At 51.9% G+C, this 18,626-nt stretch overlaps 1 protein-coding gene across 4 annotated transcripts in view; it reads left to right on the top strand.

Moving 5' to 3' along the window:
• LOC140421878 (uncharacterized) overlaps positions 1-18,626 on the top strand; it is a 276,272-nt gene that overhangs the window by 169,514 nt on the left and 88,132 nt on the right. For all 4 annotated transcript variants that reach the window (XR_011947154.1, XM_072506852.1, XM_072506859.1 and 1 more), the window contains one exon: positions 11,936-12,144. Coding sequence is in view for 3 of the 4 variants with exons in the window: in XM_072506852.1 (XP_072362953.1) it covers positions 11,936-12,144 (209 nt within the window). In the remaining variant the exon portion in view is untranslated. The remainder of the gene's footprint in view (positions 1-11,935; positions 12,145-18,626) is intronic.

Genomic DNA, 18,626 nt, shown 5'->3' with positions numbered 1-18,626 from the left:
CACTGTATATAGACAATGACCAACACATGTAAGGACCGCTATAACCTCCCGCCAACAGGGGAACCAGACTGGACTGATGTATATATATATTGGAGGACGGACGGGAGCCACGCATTTGGTAGCAGGATGGACAAGACAGCAGTCATCAGTAACGGAGACAGAATCGTTTGTATTTGGTAATGCATGGTTACCACTAAGAACAAATACTTGTAGCAACTGCATCTTCATGTTTTATGTATACCTTTATCATCAAGGAAGTAACAGAACACGACACTGGAAACACACCTACACATAGTGAGAGGGTTTGCAAGGCCTCACAAGGTATTTGTAGGGGCACAGCATGTGCACAGATGAAGTTAGGCACTAGTAGTTGGGGAATGTTGTCACTTATCACATTTTGATTTGTCACTACATTAAATATTAGTGATACTCACCATTTTAATGCCTGAGAAGCGTTAAGTGGTACGGTGCATCTCCCCATTGGGATGCAGGTTTTCTCATGGACCTCCATACCCACCAGGTGGTTTGGCCCTCTCAGAGCAAATGTTTCAATCGCAGTGATAGGATTCAGTGAACCCTAGACCCTCCACCTCAATCCCCTCGAGAGCAAAGAGACAAAACACTATAGTGCGGAACCTCATTCAGACATGAGCCGGAGAGTCAGCATGCTGGCAGAAGACAGACAGGAGTCAGACATAAGCAGCAGCTGAGCAGCATCACAGATGCTCACCACCCTCCTGAATTGATCGGTAGCAGGTACTCAAAGACTCCCCAGCCCTAGCACCCTGACGATCGGTATCACGGCCACTTTCATCCCCTGGTCATTCAAACATGAGCCGGAGAGTCAGCTTGCTGGCAGACAGGAGTCAGACAGAAGCAGCAGGTGAGGAGCATCACATATGCTCACCACCCTCCTGAATTGATTGGGTAGCAGGCACTCGAGGATTCCCCAGCCTTAGGACCCTGATGATCGGTATCATGGCCACCTTCATCCCCTGGTCGCAGAGGGGTCACAATATCCTGGGAGCAGTCACGCTGTCAGACAGCAAGCTAGCCTTCCTTTTTGAAGCAGGAGGCGATGAGGGCATCTCTAGCCCTCCTGCCCATGCGCATCCTCACCCCTGCCTGACCACCATTCCTGGGCTCCTCAGCAGGCTCTTCCTTGGCGTCATTAGCCACGCCCTGAGGGGATATCCCTTGTTCCCCTAGGAGCCATCCCTGTAGCCCGAGGTGTCCTTGGAAGATTCCAGGGATGTGCGACTGGCCAAGGATGTAGCTGTCATGCATGCTCCCTGAGAAATGGACACACGTGCCTGTAACCCATTTGGTGGTCACACACCAGCTGGACATTGAGGGAGTGGAAACCCTTCCTGTTGATGGAGGGAACTGCCTGATTCCAGAGGGCGTGGAGAGCGAAATGGGTGCAGTCTATCATTCCACCGCCCCCCCCCTTGCTGGTCAAAGTGGATGTAGCACAGAGCCTACAATGCATTCGTCACCTCATGGATACACTTTTGATGGATGCCTACAAAATACAAAAGGTCCCCCATGGAGCCCTGGAAGAACCCTGTGGCATAGACGTTGAAGGCTGCCATGAACTTGATGGCCACAAGGAGCGGGTGTCCTCCGCCACCATATGGCACCAAGCCCGCAGGAACATGGTGAAGGTGCCGCACAGTTTCCCTCATGAAGCAAAGTCTTCCGGTAGACCCTTGGTTTTCTTCAACATCTTTGTGTCCCTTGCACAGCAGGTGCAGCCTCCAGCCCCTGATCCTGTCCTGCAGCCCCCTGGGCTTGTTCTGCAGGATCTTTCCTTGGAGCAGCCGCACATTGCTGCTGAAGTCTATGCTTAGTAAGATAGCCAGCTCCACTGGCTCCATCCCGATATCACTTGGAACCCTGCGAGAGATGAGGGAGAGAGAGAGTCAGGTTGCTATCACTGCTACTGACCATCATTATCTCCCCAGACCCATTTGCCTTCCTGACCCAATAGGCTCAAAGGCAGCAATCGCACACTCAAAGCTCAGGTGCCTCCCCATCTCCAGACCATGACTCACCTTGGCCTATTCCTTCGGCCATTTTGAGCCGCCTGTAGCTTTTCATCTGGGCTTCCCCTCCATTAAGCTCACTACCACTGTGGTTAGCACCATTGCCTCACAGCGGCAGGGACCTGGGTTTGATTCTGACCTTGGTTGATTGTCCGTGTGGAGTTTGTACATTCTCCCTGTGTCTGCATGGGTTTCCTCCGGGTGCTCCGGTTTCTCCTACAGTCCAAAGGTGTGCAGGTAGGTGGAATAGCCATGTTATATTGCCCCTCTGTTTAAAGGTTAGGTATGGTTACAGGGATAGGGCGGAGGTTGGACTAGGGGTGGTGCTCTTTCAGTCGGTGCAGACTTGATGGGGCAAATGGCCTCCTTCTTCCCGATAGGGATTCTATGATTCCATACCATTAGAGTTGTTACAGGAGGGTCATGTGCTCCTTCATCCTAACTGTCCAAGTTCGACTGTCTGCCTTGTGGGGACTGCTGGATCCTGACTGATGGGTGTTGGGGTCGGAGCAGGGAAGCTACCCCATTAACTCTTGATCCCATGCCACTAAGCTTTGAACACTGAGGATTCATCCCATTCCTTGAATTTTGAGGGTGCTGACATTGCTACCGGTGAACTCTTGATGGCCAATTAGTGTTTCAAGCACGCATCTCCGGAATGTTAGAGAGCAGAATTTTTTCTTGCTTCAGAGAGAGACAGAGCTAATAGGCACCCTTCTTAGTCAGGCTGTAAAGAGATCTCATTGCCGTCATGCCTCAACACTTAAGGTTCCCGGACAGCTACCAACCCCCCATCCCCCCAGTGGGCACTGTGTTGCTTTCTCTTTCGGCGCCTCATCCACCCAGTCCATTAGGCCCGACTCCTTGACGCTCATCACACCCCACCCTCAACCCATGTGCCCCTCAGCCGACCACACCCCAGACTCCCATACCACGGGGAGCAGATTTAAATAGCACTGAAAACATTCACACAACTCAGACAGCAAGCTTCAACGGGCTTCCCGATGTCTAACAGATGGCAGTGATGGCAAGCGATTCTCTGGCCCCGGCGGTGCCTCATGATTTCTTATGCTGTATAGGGCATTGTGCCTGGACCCTGGTGGGGGAACCCTGACTTAGCTCTAGCGGTTCTTGTGTGCATCATCAAATGTTGTCAAAGTGGCGTTTGGACTGAGTGGGATACCGGCCCATCCTCGTAGGACCACGCGAGGGATCCATGTGGCTGCAGCGCCATAATTTTGCACATAGACAGTGTCGCCCGGCTCGAAAGCGCGTAGTGGCGAACACCGATGCGAGTCCGCCTTGGAGCAATCTTGCCATTGGTGGAGCCGTGCGTTAAGGTCGAGGAATACAAGGCTGAGGTGATTCCTGAGCCATCGTCCCATGAGCAATTCCGTCAGTGCCACCCGGTGGTGGCATGCGGTGACGTATGGTAGCTGAAGAGAAAGCAAGCCAGCCGTGTCTCCCAAGGTCCGGCGGTCATCTTCTTCTTGGCCTGTTTAAAGGTCTGGACTGCCTGCTTGGCAAATCTGTTGGAGGCTGGGTTGTACAGGGCAGTCCTGACATGCCAGATTCCATTTGCAGCCATGAATGATGCAGGGTCTTGGCTGGTGAACGTTGTCCCATTATCGGTCACCAGGACTTCGGGTATCCTGTGTGTGCTGAAGATGTGTCGTAGCCTGTCTACAGTTGTCTGTGTAGTACCGATTTGTACCCGGTGATCTACCAGGATAAGGAACGTGGCCCCCTCGAACAGGTGGCAACGTCCACGTGGACGAGGGACCATGGTTTCCCCAGTCATTCCCTTGGGCGCATTGGAACCGGCAGGGGGGATTTCTGGTGCTCTTTGCAAGATCCGTAGTGTTTGGGCCAGTCTTTCGATCTTTAAGTCCATCCCGGGCCACCAAATGTAGCTGCGAGCCAGTATCTTCATTTTAGCCACCCCTGGGTGCTCACAACGAAGACGTGCGACCCTGCTCAGGGCCGACCACTCGGGTCCCCCACAAAAGAACGCCGTCTTCTGCACTCAGCTCCAGTAGCTTTGTGGTGTCGGCCCTCAGATCATCTTGCAGTGCTCTAATCTGGGCCCCATATTGAACCATGACAATTGTGAGTCTGTCATGGTCCACTCCTTTATATGAGCCACCGTGACCAGCAAGGTATCCATGATGTGAAGGGTGGCAATTACTTCCGTGGCCGAAATGGGTGCTGGTGGTTTCATGGAGAGGGGCGGGCAGCTCAACGCATCGGCATTTTGTGCCCGGGCGGTGCTCCGGGGTGTATTCATAGATAGCTAGTAGCAAACTGCACTGTTGGAACCGGGCCGATGCGATCGTCGGGATCACCCTGTCCTTTTTAAATAATCACACCGGGGGTTTGTGGTCTATATAAATTGGGAAGGCACACTCATAAATGTACTAATGGAACTCCCGTATTGCAAATACGACAGCCAAACCTTCCTTCTCAATCTGTGCGTAATTTCGCTTGTCATCGACAAGCTTGCGGGAAGCAAAGGCTATTGGCCGTTCTGAGCTGTTGGGCATCCGGTGCACCAGGACCACCCCAACGCCATAAGGCGAGGCGTCACACGTAAGGAGCACCGGCTTCAACGGGTCGAAGTGTGTCAGTAATTAGTTTGACGATAGGCGCCGCTTTACCTCCTGGAAGGCCTTCTGGTACGAGGGACCCCAGTCCCATCGCTGCCTTTTCTTTCAAAGCTGGTGGAGTGGGTTGAGCAATGTGGCCATTCTGGGCCTACATTTTTCGTAGTAGTTGACCATCCCGAGAAAGGAGCGGAGCTCCGTCGGGCACGGTCGAGGCGAGATACCCGGTTCACAGTCATTTTGAAGTTACTCGGAGTCATATGGATCCGTCGGGCTTCAATACCGGGACCACTGCGGCGGCCCAATCCGCAAAGTGGGCGGGGCGGATGATGTCCAAATGCTCTAACCAGTCCAGCTTGTGGTCGACCTTGGGTAAGTGCGTAAGGTACTGGACAGGTGCGAAAATACCGGGGTTGAGCATTCTCATCCACGCTGATCATGGCCATTGCTCCCCTTATGATACCAAAGTCCTTGGCAGAGCCTCCCGGGAACTTGACCAGCGCTCCTTCAGGCCCGCAGGGATACATCCGCGTGCCAATCCAACCACAGGTGGCGTACCCAATCGCGGACTAGCAAGCTGGGTCCGTTGTCGTGGGAGACCACCAATGGCAAGCATGCTGATTGGTCCCCATATACTACTGGCACATAGGCAGTACCCTCGATGGCCAAGGGCTCCCTGTTGTAACTGGCCAACCTCGCTCCCATGTCCCAAAGTTCCAGCGTCTGTAGGCCGGTTCGGATTGCGCTGAACGGCTGATGGTTGATCACTGAATCCGCCTCCCAGTGTCGAGTTCCATCTCAATGGGGTGCCCATTTATCTGTACTGTGAACCGGATAGGTGCGGTCTTGGGCCCGTAACGCAGTGCTGCGGCAGTCAAGTGTCCTCTGCTTCTGGGTCATCCACGGCTTTTCGGGGGTGGGGGGGTGGAATGGCGACTGGTCTGCTACCGGGGAAATGTGTCCCCACGTGATCTCCAAGAAACTCATTTCTGGTCACGGTGTCCTGCTCGATTTTGGCGGCTGCCATCCTGGACTGTTGGGTCGGGAGAAACTCCGCATTCACATCAAGGTGAGTCATGGCGATGGCCCCCTCCTCGCAAAAACCCCGGTTGATCACTTCCAGTTGTGGCCAGCCTGCAGTCCTGTCGATGATTGAAAGTGGGGACCACTAGGCCCTGGAGTTCCTGAAGGCCGCTCTCAGCACTCTCCCTGGAGAGTGCGATGTCTACTATTCTCAGGAGAGTCTCCATCGGTAATTTGTGTTGTGTCTCTCGGTCCGGTAGCCGACAGACAAAGCGGTCCTGCAGGTATTCGGCCAAGGCGGCCCCAAATTCGCAGGGGGTGGCGAGTGTCCGCAGGCGATCCAAAAACCAGGAGATCCAAAAATCGAATCCATTGGATTCGGTCGGGGCCTGCAAGGCCGTGTGGAATCAGTACCTCCGGGCCATGATTGGGGGCTGTGGGTTTAAGTGCCTTGTAACTAAGTCGACCACCGTTGCAGCGTATGGTCTGTTAGCAAAATGACCCTCTGCCTTTCATCACCCGTGATGTCGTTTGTCCGAAAAAACAGTTATATCCACTCAACGTATTGCGCCCAGTCATGGGTATCCACGTCAATTGGTTCCAGCATATCAATGAGCTCGGGGCAGAGGCCTCTCCAAACCTTGATGAAGCTGGTCAGTGACGAATAGTCCGGTGGCTGCGGCGGCTCCACTTTATCCTTGTCACCATTATGATAGCCAAAGGTAAGGACTTCATACTACACCAGGTAGGCAGGCTAACAACTAGATTTATTTACTCTACTCACAATACTACAGTTACACTACCCTACATCCCGCAGGCCACCCTCCCTGACCTGCTCCCAGGTTGAAGTTTATATCCTGTGAGGTTCTTCCCAATTAGGGGGTGGCTTCCTCCCCCCCCCCCCCCCTCCCCCCCCCCCACCCTCACCGGCCTCCTCGAACAGGCGCCGGAATGTGACGACTAGGGGATTTCTACAGTAACTTCATTGAAGCCTACTTTTAACAATAAGCGATTATTATTATTATTATTAATCACCTGGGAAGTTCTTACTCCAAGATGGAGGGGAACTGTATACAATATAGAGTTTTGCCTCCGAGGGGTTCGTAAGAACAATGTTAAGGACTATGGAAGGTGCTGATAGTGGCATAAGGGTAAGATAGCAGAATGTATTAATAAGGGAACAGAGGTCAGTGCCCAATGGAAGCGAAACATCTGAGTGACAGATGGCCCTGTGACTGGAGGTGGGCGGGGGGGGGGGGGGGGGGGGGGGGAGGTGTTTGGACAACGAAAATTGGATTAGGACTTCCGGTGATGGCTATGAGGGAGTAAGTCGCGCATTTGGTGGCTCTCGCTCCGGTTGGCTCTCGCTCCGGTCAGACTTTTAGACCTTTTCCCCCAACTTTTTCGAACTTGGGAGCGAAAACAGGCGAAGAAGGGGCTGAACAAAGGCGGTGTGGAAGTTCAAGTGGGAGGAAAGATGGCCAATGAACGGACCACAGAACGGACGGTCCAGACAGCACTGGCCAACATGTCCTGCGCATCTATCAGGATCTGAGCCAGGAGGTGGCCAGAAGGAGGGCAGCCTACAGACAAATTAAAGAGATCCTGTTTAAAAAGGTCAAGTTCGGGCAACGTTTTCCGGCGCGGCTTTGGGTCACATACCGGGAACAGCAACATTATTTTGACGATCTGGAGGAAGCGATGGACTTCGCTCAGGGGCATGGACTGGTGCCGAACTGAAGACCCATGGACTCAAGTTAGAGTGTTTCAAGGGATGTTTGCATTTGTTTGTGGATTGCCCTTCGTGTTAGCGATGTCGTTCGGCACGTTCTTTTACTTAAAATTTGGGGTGTTCTTGTGTTTGTTTTTGTCTGTTTGAACGTTTTAAAGTTAAAGCCAATGTCATAGTTAAAGGTTAAGTTATTGGGTGCTGAGGGGCTGTACGGGTTCTTTTTGCTATTGTTCTGGTAATGTTGGGAGGGGGGTGGGTGGTAGCGCCCACCTCATTACACAGTTTCAATTGCACTATTGTGGGGGGCGAGCTTTGTTCTTTGTTTGTTTTCTCTCTGTTTCGGTCCCAGAGCGATTGCTCGAACAGGGCTGTTCTGGGGAAGTGGTGTTGATGGGCGGGGTAGGCCCAACAAGGGGGATGGCTGATCCACGTGGTGGTGGTGGGGGGGGGGAGGTGCAGGGTGCCCTTCTTCCAGGCTAATCACCTGGAATGTTCGAGGGTTAACCGGGCCAGTCAAGAGGGCACGTGTGTTCGCGCACTTACGGGCTCTGAAGGCGGATGTAATGTTGCTGCAGGAGACACATTTGAGAGTGGCGGACCAGATTAGATTACGGAAGGGCTGGGTTAGCCAGGTCTTCTATTCAGGGCTTGACGCTCAGACCAGAGGGGTTGCGATCATGATTAACAAACGGGTTCAATTTGAGGCGGACAGCACAGTTGCGGATGGGGGTGGTAGATTTTTCATGGTCCGGGGTAAGCTTGAGGGGGTGAGGGTGGTCCCAGTGACTGTTTACGCTCCAAACTAGGATGATGTAGATTTCATCAAAAGGCTGCTGGGGAAAATCCCCAACTTGGATTCGCACAAGCTGATTATGGGTGCGGACTTTAATACAGTCCTTGATCCCGACCTGGATCGGTCGTGCTCCAGAACAGGCAGGGTCCCGGTAATGGCAAGGGGACTGAGGGGGTTCATGGAACAAATGGGGGGGGGGGGGGGGGGGGGTAGACCCCTGGAGAATCAGTCGGCCGACGGGGAAGGAGTTCTCATTCTATTCACATGTTCACAAAGTTTATTCTCGTATTGACTTCTTTATTATGAGTAGGGACTTTTTGGAGGGGGTGAGGGATACAGAATACTCGGCGATCACTATTTCGGACCATGTTCCATGGGTTGACCTGCAGGTCTGCAAAGAAAGTTACCAGCGCCCACAATGGAGGTTAGAGGTGGGATTGTTGGCAGATGAGGGGGGGGGGTGAGAGAGCGGGGAAATGCATGCAGAACTACCTGCAGGTCAACAATACAGGGGAAGTCTCAGCAGTGGTGCTCTGGGAGGTGCTGAAGGCGGTGGTGAGAGGGGAACTGATCTCAATCCGAGCTCATAGGGACAGAACCGACAGGGAATATGCGGAGTCCCCGAGGGCAGAGCTACTTAGGGAACGATGGCGACTGCAGGCGGAGCTGGGGGCGCCATCCACTGGGAAGGCCGTAGAGCAGCTCAGAAAGGCAAGGGGCGCGGTGTAGGAGTATGGGGAGAAAGCCAGCAGAATGCTTGCATAGCAACTTAGGAAGAGGGAGGCGGCCAGGGAAATAGGGACGGTAGTGGACGGGGCAGGGAACCAGGTTGGAGACCCGGCAGGATTGAACAGGGTATTCAGGGACTTCGGAACCCCCCACGGGGCCGGAGGGGATGAGGCGCTTCTTGGATGGGCTGACCTTCCCAAAGGTGGGCAGGGGGATGGTAGAGGGGCTGGGGGCCCCGATTAGGGCTGAAGAAGTAATGGGGGGCCTGAAGGCCATGCAGTCGGGTAAAGCCCCGGGGCCGGACGGATATCCAGTGGAGTTCTACAAAAAGTTCTCGGGGATAGTGGGGCCGGTGCTGGTTAGGGTGTTTAAGGAGGCGAGGGACAAGGGGGTGTTACCCCCGACGATGTCGCAAACCACCATCTCGCTGATATTAAAACGGGATAAAGATCAGGAACCCTGTGGGTCATAAAGGCAATCTCCTTGATTAATGTTGAAGCTAAATACTGGCCAAGATCCTGGTGTCCAGAATCGAAGACTGTATACCGGACGTGATTGTGGAGGATCAAACAAGGTTTATAAAGGGTAGGCAGCTGGTAGCCAACCTAAGAAGGCTACTCAATGTGATTATGATGCCCCCGGAGGGCAGAGAGGTGGAGGTAGTGGTGGCCGAAAAGGCTTTTGATCGGGTGGAGTGGGACTATTTATGGGAGGTGCTGGGACGGTTTGGGTTTGGGGAAGGCTTTGTGGACTGGGTTAGACTGCTATATCAGGCCCCGGAGGCTAGAGTAAGGACGAACAGGACGACATCTGAGTATTTTCGACTATACCGTGGCACAAGACAGGGGTGCCCCTTCTCTCCATTGCTGTTTGCGTTGGCCATAGACCGTTGGCAATTGCTCTGAGACCGGCAAGGGGATGGAAGGGAATGGTTGGGGGGGGGGGGGGGGGGGGTGAGAACACAAGGTCTCGCTCCACGCGGATGACCTGCTTTTGTACGTGTCGGATCCAGTGGCAGGGATGGACGGGATTATGGAAATTCTAGGGGAATTTGGCTGGTTTTCGGGGTACAAGTTGAACATGGCAAAGAGCGAGATGTTTGTGGTGCAGGCGAGGGGTCAGGAGAATAGGCTGAGGGAGCTACCGTTTAGGCTGGTTGGGGAAAGTTTTAGGTATTTAGGGATACAAGTGGCACGGGACTGGGGCAGGATGCATAAGTTGAACTTGTCTAGGCTGGTGGAGCAAATGAGGAATGAGTTTCGGAGATAGGATGCGCTCCCGCTGTCACTAACGGGGAGAGTACAGACGGTGAAGATGACGATCCTCCCGAGATTCCTTTTTATTTTTCTATGTCTCCCTATTTTCATTCCGCGGTCCTTCTTTAAAAGGATCAATAAAATCATCCTGGGATTTGTTTGGGCGGGGAAGTCCCCGCGGGTAAAGAGCGGGATGCTGGAACGGAACCGTAGCGAGGGGGGACTGGCGTTGCCGAACCTCAGCAACTACTACTGGGCGGCTAACAGCCATGATAAGGAAATGGATGGTGGATACAGGGTCGGTTTGGGAGCGGGTGGAGGCTACTTCATGCAGGGGCACCAGCTTGGCAGCCCTGGTCACGGCTCCTCTGCCGCTCCCACCGGCCTGGTACTCCACCAGCCCTATAGTGGTGGCGGCTCTACGGATTTGGGGCCAATGGAGGAAGCATGCGGGGGAAGTGGGAGCGTCGGTCTGGTCCCCAATATGTAACAACTACCGATTTATCCCGGGGAAGATGGACGGCGGGTTTCAAGCGTGGCGGGGGGCGGGAAGGATAGGCGACTTACTCCTGGAAGGGAGCTTCGCGAGCATGAGGGCGCTGGAGGAGAAGTTCGGGCTGGCATGGGGAAATTACTTTCGGTACTTGCAGGTGCAGGATTTCGTACGTAGACGGGTCCTGTCCTTTCCACGCCTTCCACCAATGGGGATCCAGGACAGGGTAGTTTCCAGGGGAGAGATAGGAGAGGGGAGAGTCTCGGATATTTATAAGGAGCTTATGGGAGCGGAGGACACAGGGACCGAGGAACTGAATCTCAAGTGGGAGGAGGAGCTTGGTGTGGAGTTGGAGGGAGGCGTATGGGCAGACACTCTGAGGAGGGTAAATACAACCGCAACATGTGCCAGGCTCAGCCTGATTCAGTTCAATGTAGTTCACCGGGCCCACATGACGGTGTCCCGGATGAGTAAATTCTTTGGGCTGGAGGACAAGTGTGCTAGATGTGCGGGAGGACCAACGAACCATGCCCACATGTTCTGGGCGTGCCCAAAACTCAGGGGGTACTGGCAGGGATTTGCGGACGTCATGTCCCGGGTACTGAAAACAAGGGTGGCGATGAGTCCAGAGGTGGCGATTTTTGGGGTGTTGGAGGACCCGGGAGTCCAGGAGGGGATAGAAGCTGACGTTGTGGCCTTTGCTTCCCTGGTAGCCCGGCGACGAATACTGTTGGCCTGGAGGGACTCAAAGCCCCCAAAGACCGAAGTATGGCTGTCGGACATGGCAGGTTTTCTCAGCTTGGAAAAAAATCAAGTTCGCCTTACGAGGATCACTATCGGGGTTCGCCCGGAGGTGGCAACCATTCATCGACTTCTTCGCGGGGAACTAATCGTCAGCGGGGGGGGTAGAATAATGTAGAGCAGGGGGGAAGAATAGGCGGGTCTATTTACGAGAGAAGAACTGATATTTGCACTATGTTTTTGTAATTGATATTTGCACACTAATGTATGTTGTTACTGTTTACAATTCCAAAAATACCTCAATAAAATTGTTTGTTTAAAAAATAAATTTGATTAATTAAAAGGTCAAGATGGGAGAGAGAGTTTGCAGTCTAAAGTTGTAACGTGCCACCAAACGGTTTATTTTCAGTGACTCACTTTCCCACACATTCTTGTACATTTAATGCAAGGGCATGAGCTTTTGGTCATATAATTGATTCTTTGTATTATTACTATTTTGACTGCCTCTATAATTTAGGATGGTAAATTGAAACCGGTTGTCTCCGATGAGCAAAAGTACATTGAATGGTCTCTGCTGAAGTACATGGATGCCTTGTCTCTTCAACCTCAAAGCTGGCAATACAATTTCCATGTTGGCCGCTTGCTGCTATTCCAAAAAAACAACGCTGCTGCATTGAGACATTTGCAGATGGCACTAGCACAGAAACCAGCAGATCCTTCCATTAGGTGAGCTGCTAAAACTACATACTTTGCTCATGCCACCTAGGTAAGAAGTCTTGGTTTTCTTTTTAATTACTGCAATATACTAACAAAGTACAGTTTTAAGCTTTTATTGACTATATACTTCCATTGTGTTCTGCATGCTTACTTCAATTCAAAATAATTACGAATCAATAATTCCACTTAAAACTAGGGTCATAAATATAAGATAGTCACACCAAAATCTAGTAAGCAATTCAGGAAAAATTTATTTATCCAAAGAGAAGTTAGAATGTGCAACTCTTTACCATAGTAAATAGTTGGAGTAAATAGCATAGATGCTTTTAAGTAAAAGCAAATAAACCCATGAAATAGGAATAAAAGGAATTACTGATAGGGTTAGATGAAGAGAGGCAAGGTGAGGCTTGTGAGGATTATAAAACACCAGCATGGACCAGTTGGATCCAATGGCCTGTGTCTGTGTACATTGAGTAATCTCTGCTGAAGTACATGGATGCCTTGTCTCTTCAACCTCAAAGCTAACAATACATTGTTATTGAATAACAATTCATGTTAGCTGCCTGTTGCTATTCTATGGGTAATTCTACATAATCATATAATTCTAAAATGGAAGGTGGAATGTTAGGAAACTTATTCCTAGATATTTCATAATTATCCATCAGAAAATGTACTTAAGTGAATTTATCATCTGAATTTTTCTTCACTGCCCCAAGTTGGTTAGTTGGTAAATTGCTTAACTCAATCCATGTCATATCTCTCTGAGGCACAATATACAGGTGCACTGATGTGCTGCAAGTTATTACACTTTAGTGTAGTTACTGCCATGGAAATACACATCACCAGTTGGGTTAAAAGACAACTAAAATGTTGTGCAACATTTTATGGGGTTTATCTTCTGTTAATTATGAATGTGGGTCTATTATACAAAACTAATCATACTTTAATTCAGATTGGGCCACCTCACTTAGCTGGGATGGAAAATGGGCATGTCATATCAATCTGTTAAAGATTTCTAATGTGATTAAGGCATAATTTTTCTTTCATCCACAACAAAATAAGATTCCACTGGAGCAGTGTAGAGAGCCTTGTGCACAACAGTTGCAAGAGGATAAAGCTTTAAAATTAACAAGGCTCAAAAATAGAAGAAGCTATTTTCCCATAAGGTTCCAGCAAAACAAATTGAGACTGGGATAATGTTATAACCTGCCTACTGACGATTGGCTGGGGACTAATGATTATCCCACAATCCTATGGGAGTATGAACTTCCCCAATGAGGGGGGCGGAGAAACTCCTACTATAAATAAGCTGGCCAGTCCAGGAACCAGGAGGAAGGAGAAGGTAGCAAGGGAAGTTACTGCTACTGCTATGTATATGTTGTTATAGTAAATAAACTTTATTATTTTGTATCCTTAAAACTCGTGCTGGATTCTTCGGGGCCCTTACAAAACTGGCGACGAAGGTAAAAGTGAATAGCTGTCTACACTGCTGAAGCCACCTCCCTGGATTTTTGTTGGATACAGGTTGGAAGTTGTTTTCTATTATACCATGCCTCTGTATGGACGTTTGGATGTTTTTGATGCTGCGCTGGAAAGCTGGAACCAGTACACGCAACGGATGCGTTACTATTTCCGGGCAAACAATATCACTGAAAACGAGCGCCAGGTGGTCATATTGCTCACCGCCTGCGGACCGCATACGTTTGGGGTGATTAGGAGCCTTACGTACCCAGCTGCGCCGGACACCAAAACGTTTGACGAACTTGTGAATATAGTGGGGCAACACTTTAACCCAACCCCGTCCACGATAGTCCAGCGTTACCGGTTTAATACCGCTGAGAGGACCCCTGGAGAATCCCTTGCCGATTTTTTTATCCAGGCTACGCGGGATTGCGGAATACTGTGACTATGGTGAGACCTTGTCAGAAATGTTACGCGACCGTTTGGTTTGCGGTATTAACAATGCGGCCACCCAGAGAAAGTTGTTAGCGGAGCCAACATTGACTTTTCAACAGGCAATACAAATAGTCTTGTCCCGAGAGAGCGCAGAGCGAGGAGTACAGGAGCTACAGGGAATGGAAGTGCATGCCTTGGGGCGAAACCCTTTCCGCCCAAAAACGTCCCCCCGCACTCCTGCGGCACCTTGGGCGAGGCAACGACCAGACCGACGCCAGTGGCCATCGGACATTCCTCCCCGAAGGGAGCCTTCTCCAGAGCCAATGGATGAGGAGCCATGTCCGTGTCAGACTTGTAGGCGCCGACCCCGTCGTGGACGGCGGTCCTGGGGACGCCAGAGGCGCCGTCGTTCCGACCGAAACTGGGACCAGCCCAGGGGCCGTAACTGGGACCAGCCCAGAGGCCGTACCTTCCATGTGGATGAACCTGCGGCGACCACTCCTGAGGACGTGGAGACGGAGGACGACTGCCTGCAGCTGCATTATGTGGCAGCTCCCCGTGTGGCCCCCATTAAGGTGACAGTACGGGTCAATGGCCACCCGCTGGAGATGGAGTTGGATACTGGCGCAGCAGTCTCCGTGATCGCCCAGAGGACATTCGACCGCATCAAGCAGGGTATACAGACCCTTACATTAACTGACTCACAGGCCAGGTTGGCCACCTACACGGGGGAACCACTGGACATTGCAGGAACTACAATGACCCCTGTTGTCTATGGACGCCAGGAGGGGCGTTTCCCACTTATCGTAGTGCGTGGCCATGGGCCCAGCCTGTTGGGTCGGGACTGGTTGCGCCATTTGCGGTTGCAATGGCAGCACATCCTCCAAACAGTTTCTGGAGGGTTGACTGAGGTGCTAGGACGATACCCAGAGGTATTCCAGCCTGGTCTGGGGAAAATAAAAGGGGCCGTAGCCCGTATCCAAGTTGAACCAGGAGCCACACCGCGCTATTTCCGGGCGTGCCCAGTGCCTTACGCCTTGCTCGAGAAGGTAGAAGGGGAGCTCACTCGTTTGGAGAGTTTGGGTATTATCAGGCCTGTCCGTTTTGCTGACTGGGCAGCACCAATTGTGCCCGTAATGAAGCCAGATGCAACAGTTCGCTTGTGTGGCGACTATAAACTTACAGTGAATACAGTTTCCCGACTCGACCGATACCCAATGCCTCGCATAGAGGATCCCTACGCGAAACTTGCAGGCGGACTCTCATTCACAAAATTAGATATGAGTCACGCCTACCTGCAGTTGGAGCTGGACCCTGCCTCCCGACCATATGTAACAATTAACACACACCGGGGCCTGTATGAATATACACGGTTGCCCTTTGGAGTATCCTCTGCCTGCGCAATTTTTCAACGTGTTATGGAGGGCATTTTGAGAGGTTTACCACGTGTGGCTGTCTACTTAGATGACGTGTTGATTACAGGGACGTCGGAGCAAGAGCATTTGGAAAATCTGGAGGCTGTCCTTAAACGCCTTTCGGAGGCTGGAGTCCGTTTACGTCACACAAAGTGCGTATTTCAGGCAAAAGAAGTAGTCTACCTAGGTTATCGGGTGGACCGCGAGGGTCTGCACCCCGTCGCAGAGAAGGTGCGTGCAATTCAACATGCCCCCACCCCGACTGACACTTCGCATCTTCGTTCTTTTCTCGGTCTCGTAAACTATTACGGGAAGTTCCTCCCCAATCTGGCAACTACGCTGGCCCCCTTACACCTGCTGCTAAAGAAAAATCACACCTGGGTTTGGGGTCAGCCGCAAGAAACCGCTTTCCGGCGGGTAAAGCAACAATTGTCGTCGTCTGGGTTACTAACCCACTATGATCCGGGAAAGCCTTTGCTCGTCACATGTGATGCATCCCCGTATGGTATTGGGGCTGTCCTGTCCCACAAGATGGAGAACGGGGCCGAGCGACCGATAGCTTTCGCCTCCCGCACATTGACTGCAGCGGAGAAGAAGTACGCGCAGATCGAGAAGGAGGGCCTGGCAGTGGTTTTCGCGGTGAAACGCTTCCACCAGTATGTGTACGGCCGCCATTTCACTATTGTGACTGATCATAAGCCCCTGCTGGGACTCTTCAGAGAGGATAAGCCGATACCGCCCATTGCTTGTGCACGGATCCAGCGCTGGGCTTTGTTGCTTGCTGCATATGAGTATTCTCTGGAGCACAAACCAGGTACGCAGATAGCAAATGCCGACGCACTGAGCCGATTGCCTTTATCGACCGGCCCCGTGTCGACCCCCACGACCGGTGAGGTGGTCGCAACCCTAAATTTTATGGACACCTTGCCTGTCACGGCATCACAGATCCGTGAGGGGACCCAGACGGAGCCAGTCCTGTCAAAGGTTCGGCACATAGTCCTGTATGGTGGGCAGCATAGACAGCTCCCAGGCGAGTAACGGGCATTTTCCTCCAAGCTGTCAGAGTTCAGCGTGGAAGACGGCATCCTCTTGTGGGGGACGCGTGTGGTTGTACCGGAAAAAGGCCAGGAGCTGATATTATCAGACTTGCACAATGGGCATCCGGGCGTGACCAAGATGAAAATGTTGGCCCGGAGTTATGTCTGGTGGCCAGGCCTCGACACCGACATTGAGAAGGTGGCCCAAAACTGCTCCATTTGCCAGGAGCATCAGAAGCTTCCGCCGGCCGCGCCCCTACATCACTGGGAATGGCCAGGGCGGCCTTGGGCACGCTTACATGCAGATTTCGCAGGCCCTTTTCAAGGATCCATGTTCCTTCTACTAATTGACGCCCAGTCCAAATGGCTAGAGGTGCATAAGATGCAGGGGACAACGTCCTGCGCAACAATTGAAAAGATGCGTTTATCATTTAGCACGCATGGCCTCCCCGAGGTGCTGGTCACGGATAATGGCACTCCATTCACGAGTGAGGAGTTTGCTAGGTTTACAAAGATGAACGGCATCCGCCATATCCGCACTGCCCCTTACCACCCGGCTTCAAATGGGTTGGCAGAGCGTGCAGTGCAAACATTCAAAAGAGGCCTAAAGAAGCAGTCTTCCGGATCAATGGACACGAGACTGGCTCGGTTTTTGTTTACGTACAGGACCACCCCCCATACAGTGACTGGGGTAGCTCCCGCAGAACTCCTAATGGGCCGGAGACTTCGCACCCGCCTTAGTATGGTCTTCCCGGACATTGGCGCAAAAGTACGCCGCACACAAGAACGGCAGGGACCGGGATTGTCTCGGCATCGTCCGATTCGGCAGTTTGCGCCCGGTGACCCAGTATTCGTGCGGAATTTTGCTGGTGGTGCCCAATGGGTTCCTGGGGTAATCTTTCGCCAAACGAGCCCTATATCGTACCAAGTGCAAGCCCAGGGTCGTCTCCAGCGAAAACATGTAGACCACGTCCGGTCCAGAAGATCATCCCCGCAAAAGATTCCCCGCCCCCGGAGCTCAGTTCAACAGCGGCAAAGACCAGAAACAAGGGAAGGTAGTCCTCCAAATCTTCCACTGGTGCCTCACTCAAAACCTGCGCAGGTCATGACGGGACCGAATGGGGACAGAGACGCTGACATGACGGAGGCAGCAGACTCTGACTCCGAGATGGAGACACAGGATGAATCAGAGGGGGAATCCTCGGCTCCACAGGCCGTGGATGTACAACCGCGCCGTTCATCACGGAAGCGCCGGTCTCCGTCTCGTTATACGCCGCCTGATCCAGCGCCGCGTGCAAATGGCGTCCAGCCTGCGGCCAAACGAGTTTGACGCCTCCCTTCGCCAGGGCCTACGGTGGATTCCTTGGACTTTGGGGGGGAGGGATGTTATAACCTGCCTACTGACGATTGGCTGGGGACTAATGATTATCCCACAATCCTATGGGAGTATGAACTTCCCCAATGAGGGGGGCGGAGAAACTCCTACTATAAATAAGCTGGCCAGTCCAGGAACCAGGAGGAAGGAGAAGGTAGCAAGGGAAGTTACTGCTACTGCTATGTATATGTTGTTATAGTAAATAAACTTCATTATTTTGTATCCTTAAAACTCGTGCTGGATTCTTCGGGGCCCTTACAAAAGATAATCAACTTCAAAAAGAATCAGATAAAAACATTTGCTTAGGATGATATTGTAGGCTATGGTGGCCTGGTCTATCATGATCACGTAGTACCATAGGATCTGACAGTCCCTCTCCTGTTGGGTGAGGGAAAGGAGAAAGGTAGCCGTGGTGTTCAACAAGCTGAAGGCACAAAGGTGACAAGCATAGATGCATTAGGGATTGTGTAGTATATGAGGGGAAAAGGAATCGAAGCATATGTTGATGGGGTTAGTTGAACAAGGCTTGGAGGAAGCTCACGTAGAACATAAAAATTGGTATGGATAGACCTCCGGGTGCGGCTATGCAGAGCTAGGTCGCATATTCGGCAGCTCCTGCTTGGAACGGACTTTTGGGCTCTTTTACAGGGCCCCCACGGCATTTGTTTGACATTTCCCGGTGTGGGAAGAAGGCTGCAATATTCCCCCGACAGTGTCCCCCAGGAAGGGTATGTCTCTGGGTTGCCAGACACGGCAGAAACAGTAAAA

The sequence above is a fragment of the Scyliorhinus torazame genome, chromosome 1 (genome assembly GCF_047496885.1).
Source record: "Scyliorhinus torazame isolate Kashiwa2021f chromosome 1, sScyTor2.1, whole genome shotgun sequence".
Lineage (NCBI taxonomy): Eukaryota > Metazoa > Chordata > Chondrichthyes > Carcharhiniformes > Scyliorhinidae > Scyliorhinus > Scyliorhinus torazame.
Note: the sequence above shows the minus strand (reverse complement) of the source record. Positions and strands in the feature narration are given on the sequence as shown.